Source organism: Pristiophorus japonicus, unplaced genomic scaffold, assembly GCF_044704955.1.
Source record: "Pristiophorus japonicus isolate sPriJap1 unplaced genomic scaffold, sPriJap1.hap1 HAP1_SCAFFOLD_1873, whole genome shotgun sequence".
Taxonomy (NCBI): Eukaryota; Metazoa; Chordata; class Chondrichthyes; family Pristiophoridae; genus Pristiophorus; species Pristiophorus japonicus.
This window is the reverse complement of record NW_027251562.1, coordinates 21,587-32,228: the sequence shown is the minus strand read 5'-3', so window position 1 is coordinate 32,228 and position 10,642 is coordinate 21,587. Positions and strand designations below refer to the sequence as shown.

Below are 10,642 nucleotides of genomic sequence, written 5' to 3'. Positions count from 1 at the left end.
ACGTAGGCTAGAATGTGGGAGGCCAGCCAGGAGTGTGTAGTGCATAAATAGCAACGTACATAGAGTACGTACCGCTGGGAATGTTTAAATTTATCTATAAGCCAGACAATGTCACCAGGAATTAGTTGGCTCTGGTGTGCCTTCCCGTGATGTAATGACGAGAGGAGGGATTATCTGTCTTAAATCCACATCCTACCATTCTGTTAGAATTTTATACCTGATTCAGTCGTGTATTGGTGGATAGCTTCAAGCTCAGTCTAGTGGTCATCACGTAATCTTCGACATCTACATCTACAAAATTGTACAGAGCAGCATACAAACCTTGTTTTTCTTTTACAGATCAAGGCAGCCTTGGATGTTGTGGCTGGATCTTGGTTGCACTGTCCTACTTGTTCATGGTTATCAGTTTCCCCATCTCCATCTGGTTGTGCATAAAGGTAAGGCCGCAGATATGTTAAGGAACCAATTTTTTTTTAATATATATTTTTTATTTTACCACTGTGCTTGGAGGATAATTATCACAGCCCTGAGTGATACAAGAGGATATCCTTGGTGTCTTCGGTTTAACCCCTTGCCATAGCAGTAGCTTTAAGAAACATCGAAATTTACAGCGCAGAAGGAGGCCATTTCGGCCCATCGTGTCAGCGCCGGCCGACAAAGAGCCGCATGGCCCTCGGTCAGCAGCCCTGAAGGTTACATATAAACCTATGGACAATGACGGAAAGGCAAAGGGCACCCAGCCCGACCAGTCCGCCTCACACAACTGCAACACCTCTTATACTGAAACATTCTACACTCCACCCCAACCAGAGCCATGTGATCTCCTGGGAGAGGCAAAAACCCAGGCCAATTTAGGGAGAGAAAATCCGGGGAAAATTCCTCTCCGACCTATCCAGGCGATCAAAACTAGTCCAGTTTCTATTCCGGCCTGGCCGTATTCTATTCCCTGCAGTACTTACCATTATATCTGCGCCGTCCAACAATAGGTTAGTCTTTGTGTGTTTTTGGTACTCATTTAATTTTCATTGAAGACATGGATTCTGTAAAGAATACTGACTTAACTAAAGGCTTTAAATTATAAAGAACAGAACACAGTGGGACCAGTAGGTGCCTGGCTATCTCCACTGTTCTAATGATTAGGGGTTAGATGACAATTCAGGTGAATGCAAGAGTTTTTTTTTAAACTTGCTGCATGAACACTGGATAAATAGAAAGATGGAGTTGAATACTGTAACCAGCCTGAACCAAGCATGGTTTAAGAAATGTTACTTGTACATAAGCTTTACAGTATCAAAGAGCCCTTTCATATTCAAGCTGTGACACAGTCAAAGCACCCTCCTTTTCGATCTGCAGACCAAGAGGTTTGAATAGTGCTGGGGCAAGTTTGGGGCTGGTCTCCCCTCCCAGAAATTGCTTCCTACCTTGTAGCCCATGTGGGGGTGGGGAGGATGAGAGAGAAGAGTTAAAAGGAGAGAGAAAATGTTTTTTGTAAAGTGCCTCTGGAGTTGGCGACGGCCTTCAGAGCTCTGCACTGCATACAATCGCATGGTTGCCATGCAACAGCTGTCTCCATGCTGTTAAAGTGCACTCTGCATAAACAGAGGGCAAGGTCAACTGCAGAATGAAGAATTACTGGCTGAAAGTTGTTGGTGTTTGGAACTGGCAGCTCCATTTTTGTCGCAGTTGCTGTAAAAAAAAAAACAGACGCACTCTAATAAAGATACTAATGACCGGGAATGTATGGTCGGAGGCTTCGCACGGGCGAACACCTCCGACCGCAAAAATCTCAGCAGAAAGTACCTGGCGGTCCCAGAGGTTCGGTGACTTGAAGTCCTGGGCTGCTATACGAAGGCCTGCGTTGGGGCCCACGTATTTCATGAGCATATGTGCTTCGTAAGCGTCCCTGGGATCACATGGGCCGGCCCAACCAATCAAAATGGGGGTATTCCCATTCATACTTATGGTGAATTCCATTTCTACAGAGCTGCCATAAGTCTGAATGGGAATACCCCCCCAAAACACGCAAGCGCATTAAATAAATTTTTTTTTTAAACACATTACATATTTAAAATTAGTTAAAACATTTTATACAAATTTATTTTTCTGAATTTAAAAAAAAAATGTTTTAACAGGGCTAAAAATAAACTTGCCTTAATGGACAAGGTTTTTAATATATAAATGAGTGAAAACATTTTATCTTTTTTAAACACTTACGCTGGTGAAAGCAGGCCTTACGCTTGCTTTTACCAAGCGTAAGAATTTCACGGGACAAATAGCCCAACTCTCTGCCCACGGAGGTTCTTTACTACCAGATGCGCTTTGTATACCTAAACCCAGAACTTGAGCGACCCCTACGGAATTCAGGCCCAATAACATAAGAACATAAGAAATAGGAGCAGGAGTAGGCCATACGGCCCCTCGAGCCTGCTCCACCATTTAATACGATCATGGCTGATCCGATCATGGACTCGGCTCCATTTCCCCGCCCACTTCCCGTAACCCCTTATCCCCTTACCATTTGGAAACTGTCTATTTCTGTCTTAAATTTGTTCAATGTCCCAGCTTCCACAGCTCTCTGAGGCAGCAAATTCCCCAGATTTACAACCCTCAGAGAAGAAATTTCTCATCTCATCTCAGTTTTAAATGCGCGGCCCCTTATCCTAAGATCATGCCCTCTAGTTCTAGTCTCCCCCACCAGTGGAAACATCCTCTCTGCATCCACCTTGTCAAGCCCCTTCATAATCTTATACCTCTTATTCTTCTGAATTCCAATGAGTAGAGGCCCAACCTGCTCAATCTTTCCTCATAAGTCAACCCCCTCATCCCCGGAATCAACCTAGTGAACCTTCTCTGAACTGTCTCCAAAGCAAGCATATTCTTTCGTAAATAGGGAAACCAAAACTGCACGCAGTATTCCAGGTGTGGCCTCACCAATACCCTGTACAGCTGTAACATAAGAACATACATAAGAAATAGGAGCAGGAGTAGGCCATTTGGCCCCTCAAGTCTGCTCTGCCATTCAGTAAGATCGTGGTTGATCCGACCGTGGCCTATTTCGGACACCCAGTGGTCGCTCCTAACACCAGATACAGCCTGGTTATATGCAAAGGAAAGCTCCCTTTACTCTGTGCTTCATAACTTGTTTTAACCCCCTACCTCAATAGCACCACTGAATTTTTCCAATAGAAACAAAGAAATTTACAGCGCAGAAGGAGGCCATTTTGGCCCACTGTGTCCGTGCCGGCCGACAAAGAGCCATATGGCCCTCGGTCAGCAGCCCTGAAGGTTACATATAAACCTATGAACAATGGCGGAAAGGCAAAGAGAACCCAGCCCAACCAGTCCGCCTCACACAACTGCAACACCCCTTGTACTGAAACATTCTACACTCCACCCCAACCGGAGCCATGTGATCTCCTGGGAGACGCAAAAAACAGATTTTAAAATCCAGGCCAATTGGGGGGGAAAAAAATCTGGTAAAATTCCTCTCCGACCCATCCAGGCGATCAAAAGTAGGCCAGGAGATCACCCTGGCCGCATTCAATTCTCTACAGTACTTGCCATCGTATCATATCATTCTAGCCAGCTTCTAACTGAGAATCTTGGATTTCGGCTATGGTGCCATAGGTGACAATTTGCTGTGCTTTACTGACCAGCCCACAGCGACAGAGTTGTAGAGTTCAACATTTGATTGGAACGTGCACAAATTCTTGGTAGTTTCTGAGCATAGTGTACTAAACCGAAACACAATTGGATAGGTATCAAACCTTTCTTTTTTTCCCCCCCTCTTTGTCACAGATCGTCAAGGAGTATGAACGAGCCATAATATTTCGGCTTGGTCGCATCCTAGCAGGAGGAGCCAAGGGGCCAGGTGAGTACAAGGAAAAATTGGGCAACAATCGATTACCCTTGAGCTACCAATTGTATGTCAGTGCTTCGCGTTCTTAGTCGATTTCATACAGAATTGTTCTTTTATAAGACTTTCTTCTGTAGAGGTGTGCTTCCTGTCCAACTTCCAGTTGTCATGAATTTTGGTCATACTTTTATGTTAATGTTTATATTGTAATTCCCTGTATGTAAATATTAGCCGATATGTAAAGTATTGCAGGCCCTACCAGTAGGCCTATTCCTCAAATCTCACTCGCCATCTTGTGTATATATCTTTTGGTTAAAAACGTGTATTGATCCGCTCATGGGTAATGCCACAGCAGTTCACTGTGTTTGTTAAACTGGATCTGGTTAGTGATGCACACAAAACCATCTCCCTACCCCCGCAAAAAGACACCCGTTTAAAGTCGTGCACTTAAGGCTGCTGTAGGGAAATCCTGCCCAATACACCTTGCACTGGGGGCTGTGCAGATGGGGGTGCTTTTAAGATGGTCTGTCTTGGCTACTTAATGCTGCACGATCGCTAAACGAGAAAAGAAACACAAAATTGCACGGCTTTGTCAAAATACCCCCTGCAAAACTCATTTTTTTTTTCCCCAACGATTCAATTTAAGGTACAGCATTATGCCTATGAAATAAATGTAATGCTGCTTTTTAAAATAAATAAATGTTCTCCTCTCCTCTCGTGGCACTGCCTGGTGCTAGGGTTTGCTTTTCACGTGCGCTGACAGCAGTTGCCCAAGTGGCCGTTCTTGAATTCCGAACACTGTTGTTTTCTGTGCTGTTCCGATGCAGCAATCCTTCCGAGTCTGGTGATGGAGTGCAGTGAAATCGGGTTTAAATATCGGCACGGCTCAAGGTGTAGGGCTTGGCCGTACGTCCCAGATTTCACACCACCACCCCCCCCCCCCAACCCGTGTTGGTAGCTGCAGGTATTGATGGAGGGGGGAGCGGTCCAATTGGCTAATGTCACCCCTGCCCCCAACTCCCAGATTAGGGAGGGAGTTGCTGCTCTCTTTCCCCCATCCTTGTTTAAATTGAAAGGGGAAGGAAAGATTGTGCGTGTCACGAGAGGCTCGGTATTTTACCTGGCTTTTGGAGAGGAATTTTTGGGTGTGTGTGTGTTTTGGGTGTGAGCCAAATGATGGCCTGTATTTTGACAGTGCAGTTTTGAATATACTGCAGTGAATATACTATAGTGAAACTTTAATTGTGTCTCATCCCAGTTCACTGCCTTCCTGCCTCAGTGCTGCCTTTCCCCTTGTTACTGATGTCAGCACTGCTTCATATCAGCTGATGGGGTGCCGGATGTGTGTCTCGTTCTCCTCCACCCCCCCCTCCCCTTTCCTTCAACTTCAATTATATAGAAAATAGGTGCAGGTGTAGGCCATTCGGCCCTTCGAGCCTGCACCACCATTCAATATGATCATGGCTGATCATGCAACTTCAGTACCCCATTCCTGCTTTCTCTCCATACCTCTTGATCCCTTTAGCTGTAAGGGCCACATCTAACTCCCTTTTGAATATATCTAACATAGAAACATAGAAAATAGGTGCAGGAGTAGGCCATTCGGCCCTTCTAGCCTGCACCGCCATTCAATGAGTTCATGGCTGAACATGCAACTTCAGTACCCCATTCCTGCTTTCTTGCCATACCCCTGATCCCCTTAGTAGTAAGGACTCCATCTAACTCCTTTTTGAATATATTTAGTGAATTGGCCTCAACAACTTTCTGTGGTAGAGAATTCCACAGGTTCACCACTCTCTGGGTGAAGAAGTTTCTCCTCATCTCGGTCCTAAATGGCTTCCCCCTTATCCTTAGACTGTGACCCCTGGTTCTGGACTTCCCCAACATTGGGAACATTCTTCCTGCAACTAACCTGTCTAAACCCGTCAGAATTTTAAACGTTTCTATGAGGTCCCTCTCATTCTTCTGAACTCCAGTGAATACAAGCCCAGTTGATTCAGTCTTTCTTGATGGTCAGTCCCACCATCCCGGGAATCAGTCTGGTGAACCTTCGCTGCACTCCCTCAATAACAAGAATGTCCTTCCTCAGGTTAGGAGACCAAAACTGTACACAATACTTCAGATGTGGCCTCACCAAGGCCCTGTACAACTGTAGCAACACCTCCCTGCCCCTGTACTCAAATCCCCTTGCTATGAAGGCCAACATGCCATTTGCTTTCTTAACCGCATGCTGTACTTGCATGCCAACCTTCAATGACTGATGTACCATGACACCCAGGTCTCGTTGCACCTCCCCTTTTCCTAATCTGTCACCATTCAGATAATAGTCTGTCTCTCTGTTTTTACCACTAAAGTGGACAACCTCACATTTATCCACATTATACTTCATCTGCCATGCATTTGCCCACTCGCCTAACCTATCCAAGTCGCTCTGCAGCCTCATAGCATCCTCCTCGCAACTCACACTGCCACCCAACTTAGTGTCATCTGCAAATTTGGAGATGCTACATTTAGTCCCCTTGTCTACATCATTAATATACAGTGTAAACAGCTGGGGCCCCAGCACAGAACCTTGCGGTACCCCACTAGTCACCGCCTGCCGTTCTGAAAAGTACCCATTTACTCCTACCCTTTGCTTCCTGTCTGACAACCATTTCTCAATCCATGTCAGCACACTACCCCCAATCCCATGTGCTTTAACTTTGCACATTAATCTCTTGTGTGGGACCTTGTCGAAAGCCTTCTGAAAGTCCAAATATACCACATCAACTGGTTCTCCCTTGTCCACTCTACTGGAAACATCTGGCCTCAACAACTTTCTGTGGTAGGAAATTCCACAGGTTCACAATTCTCTCAGTGAAGAAGTTTCTCCTCATCTCGGTCCTATATGGCTTACCCCTTATCCTTAGACTGTGACCCCTGGTTTTGGACTTCCCCAACATCGAGAATATTCTTCCTGCATCTAACCTGTCCAATACCGTCAGCATTTTATGTTTCTATGAGATCCCCTCTCACTCTTCTAAATTCCAGTGAATATAAGCCGAGTCGATCCAGTCTTTCTTCATATGTCAGTCCTGCCATCCCGGGAATCAGTCTGGTGAGTCTTCGCGTTCAGGGGGACATTCTTGGGATTTGAAAAGGGAGGTTGGAGGGAGGAACCCATCACATGTCCACCTCTCTTTCTTTCTCCCACCCGCCCGATGTTTGTATCCATGTCCTCTCTCCAGTCTGTCAGTTCTTGAATGACTCTCGACTGTCTGGTAACTTTGCCCGGAGCCAGATACTGGATACCAGATACCGCAGCACCCCACTTTGCCATCGCATCCGATCGTCCGGTTACTGGTATCTGAAGTGAGGGGGGTAGGTACGAGCAATCTGAGGAAACTCGATTGGGAAGAAAGCTGAACTATTCTAGTGGAAGATGGACACTAATCTCGACCACCAGTTTCACTGCTATAGTAAGTGGGCTGTGAATATCTCGGTCGCTGCACTTGTACAGCTCTTCAACGCTTGCAGTACATTTGCAGTATTTGTGCTTGTGCCACCGGAAGTTAGCATGTGTGAAATAGGGCACTTGTTTTGGTTTTTCATATCATTTTGAATATTGGAATATTTTGAATCAATGGATTTAGTTTAATGAAAAGAAACAAATTGCGTTCCAGTCTAATTGCCCATCCGTGACTTTGTTACCTCCTAGACTTGACTATTCCAACTCACTCCTGGCTGGCCTCCCACATTCTACCCTACGTAAACTAGAGGCGATCCAAAACTCGGCACCCCCTGACCTAACTCGCACCAAGTCCCGCTCACCCATCACCCCTGTGCTCGCTGACCTACATTGGCTTCCGGTTAAGCAACGACTCGATTTCAAAATTCTCATCTTTGATTTCAAATCCTTCCATGGCCTCACCCCTCCAGCCCCACAACCCCCCCGAAATGTCTGCGTTCCTCTAATTCTGCCCTCCTTGAGCATCCCTGATTGTAATCGGCCAACCATCGGTGGCCGTGCCTTCTGTTGCCTAGGCCCCAAGCCCTGGAACTCCCTGCCTAAACCTCTCCGCCTCTCTTTCCTCCTTCAAGATGTTCCTTAAAATATACCTCTTTGACCAAGCTTTTGGTCACCTGCGCTAATTTCTACTTATGCAGTTCGGTGTCAAATTGTTTATCTCCTAATACTCCTGTGAAACGCCATGGGATGTTTCACTACGTTAAAGGCGCTATATAAATACAAGTTGTTTTATTCAGTGTTGAATTGATCATGGTACACTTGCTATCACATCATGAGGGGCCAGTTCATTAGATATTTCAAAAGGGAGTTAGATGTGGCCCTTATGGCTAAAGGGATCAAGGGGTATGGAGAGAAAGCAGGAATGGGGTACTGAAGTTGCAGGATCAGCCATGATCATATTGAATGGTGGTGCAGGCTCGAAGGGCCGAATGGCCTACTCCTGCACCTATTTTCTAGAGTAATTTTATTCTGCAGTCCTGGTCCTGTGTGTTCGCTGTCTGGTTAATTCGATTTCTTAACAAGATCCAGGACTTGCTTTGCAAATTTTGGCTTGGGGAAAATGGGAATTTTCTCCACAAATATCACCGGATCCTAAATAGTTGTGGAATGACCTAGCATGTCGAGCACAGCACAGAAACAGGCCAGTCGGCTCAACAAGGTCCGTGTCGGTGTTTATGCTTCACACCCTGCTTCATCTCACACTAGCACCACATCCTTCTGTATCTTTCTCCCCCATCTGCTTATCCAGCTTCCCTTTACAAGTCTCTGTCCCGTATGCTTTATTTTTGTGCTTTAATACTCCGTGAGCGTGGTAATTTTGGAAATCCTCCTGCGATGAAGCTAGTTTAAAGTAACTTCCATTGATTGGAAGGGGGGGGAGACTGGTGACGGGGGTGGGGGGGGAAACTGCTTTAAGAAAAATAAATAAACCATTCCCATTTCAGTCCTATATTTGGCAGCCTTCCACTTGCTGTGCGTGTGGGAAGTACCCTGTCGAGGCCATGAGAAAATTTTTAGTGTTGTTTTTAATGTTGTAACCCGAGATGGTCCAGTGCAATAATGATGATGCACTGCAGGAGTTTCATAAGAACATAAGAAATAGGAGCAGGAGTAGGCCATTTGGCCCCTCGAGCCTGTTCCGCCATTCAATAAGATCATGGCTGATCTGATCATGGACTCTGCTCCACTTCCCTGCCTGTTCCCCATAACCCTTTACTCCCTTATTGCTCAAAAATCTGTCTATCTCCGCCTTAAATATATTCCATGACCCAGCCTCCACAGCTCTCTGGGGTAGAGAATTCCACAGATTTACAACCCTTTGAGAGAAGACATTTCTCCTCATCTCAGTTTTAAATGGGCGGCCCCTTATTCTGAGACTATGTCCCCTAGTTTTAGTTTCACCTGAGTGGAAATATCCTCTCTGCATCCACCTTGTCGCGCCCCCTCATTATCTTATATGTTTCAATAAGATCATCTCTCATTCTTCTGAACTCCATTGTGTATAGGCCCAACCTACTCAACCTATTCTCATAAGTCAACCCCCTCATCTCCAGAATCAACCTAGTGAACCTTCTCTGAACAGCCTCCAATGCAAGTATATCCTTCCTTGAATACGGAGACCAAAACTGTACGCAGTACTCCAGGTGTGGCCTCACCAATTCCCTGTACAGTTGTAGCAGGACTTCTCTGCATTTTGACTCTTATCCCCCTTGCAATAAAGGCCAATTTTCCATTTGCCTTCCTGATTACTTGCTCTACCTGCATACTAACTTTTTGTGGTTCATGCACAAGGACCCTCGGGTCCCTCTGTATTGCAGTACTTTGCAATTTCTTTCCATTTAAATTCTAATTTGCTTTTCTATTATTTCTGCCAAAGAGGATAACCTCACATTTTCCCCCACAAAACTCCATCTGCCAAATTTTTGCCCACTCTCTTAACTTGTCTGTATCCTTTTGCAGATTTTGTGTGTCTTCACATCTTTGTATCATCAGCAAACTTGGCTACGTTACACTCGGTCCATTCATCCAAGTCATTAATATAGATTGTAAATAGTTGAGGCCCCAGCACTGATCCCTGCGGCACCCACTAGTTACTGTTTGCCAACTGGAAATGACTCATTTATCCTGACTCTCTGTTTTCTGTTAATTAGCTAATCCTCTACCTATGCTAATATATTATCCCCAACCCCGTGAACTTTTATTGTACAGTAACCTCTTATGTGGCACCTTATCGAATGCCTTCTGGAAATCCAAATACACCACATCGACCGGTTCCCTCTTATCCACCCTGCTCTTTACATCCTCTACGAACTTCAGCAAATTTGTCAAACATGATTTCCCTTTCATAAAACCATGCTGACTCTGCTTGATTGAATCATGCTTTTCCAAATGTCCTGCTACTGCTTCCTTAAAATGTCTATACATAAGACAAACTTTTTAGTTCTTATTCACATTATACTCCATCATTTTCCCAACGACAGATGTTAGGCTAACTGGTCTATAGTTTCCTGCTTTTTGTCTGCCTCCTTTTTTTAAATAAGGGCGTTACATTTGCAGTTTTCCAATCTGCTGGGACCTCCCCAGAATCCAGGGAATTTTGGTAGATTACAACCAATGCATCCACTATCTCTGCAGCCACTTCTTTTAAGACCCGAGGATGTAAGCCATCAGGTCCAGGGGACTTGTCCGCCTTTAGTCCCATTATTTTACCGAGTACTACTTCATTAGTGATTGTGATTGTATTAAATTCCTCCCTACCTATGACCCCTTGATTATCC

The 10,642-nt window shown here is 45.1% G+C and overlaps 1 protein-coding gene across 1 annotated transcript in view; it reads left to right on the top strand.

The window, feature by feature from the left end:
* Positions 1-338: 338 nt before the first annotated feature.
* LOC139243793 (stomatin) overlaps positions 339-10,642 on the top strand; it is a gene marked incomplete at its 3' end in the record, with an annotated part of 30,257 nt that continues 19,953 nt past the window's right edge. Inside the window, exons 1-2 of the mRNA XM_070870862.1 lie at positions 339-437; positions 3,799-3,871. Of these exons, the coding sequence (XP_070726963.1) occupies positions 396-437; positions 3,799-3,871 (115 nt within the window). The remainder of the gene's footprint in view (positions 438-3,798; positions 3,872-10,642) is intronic.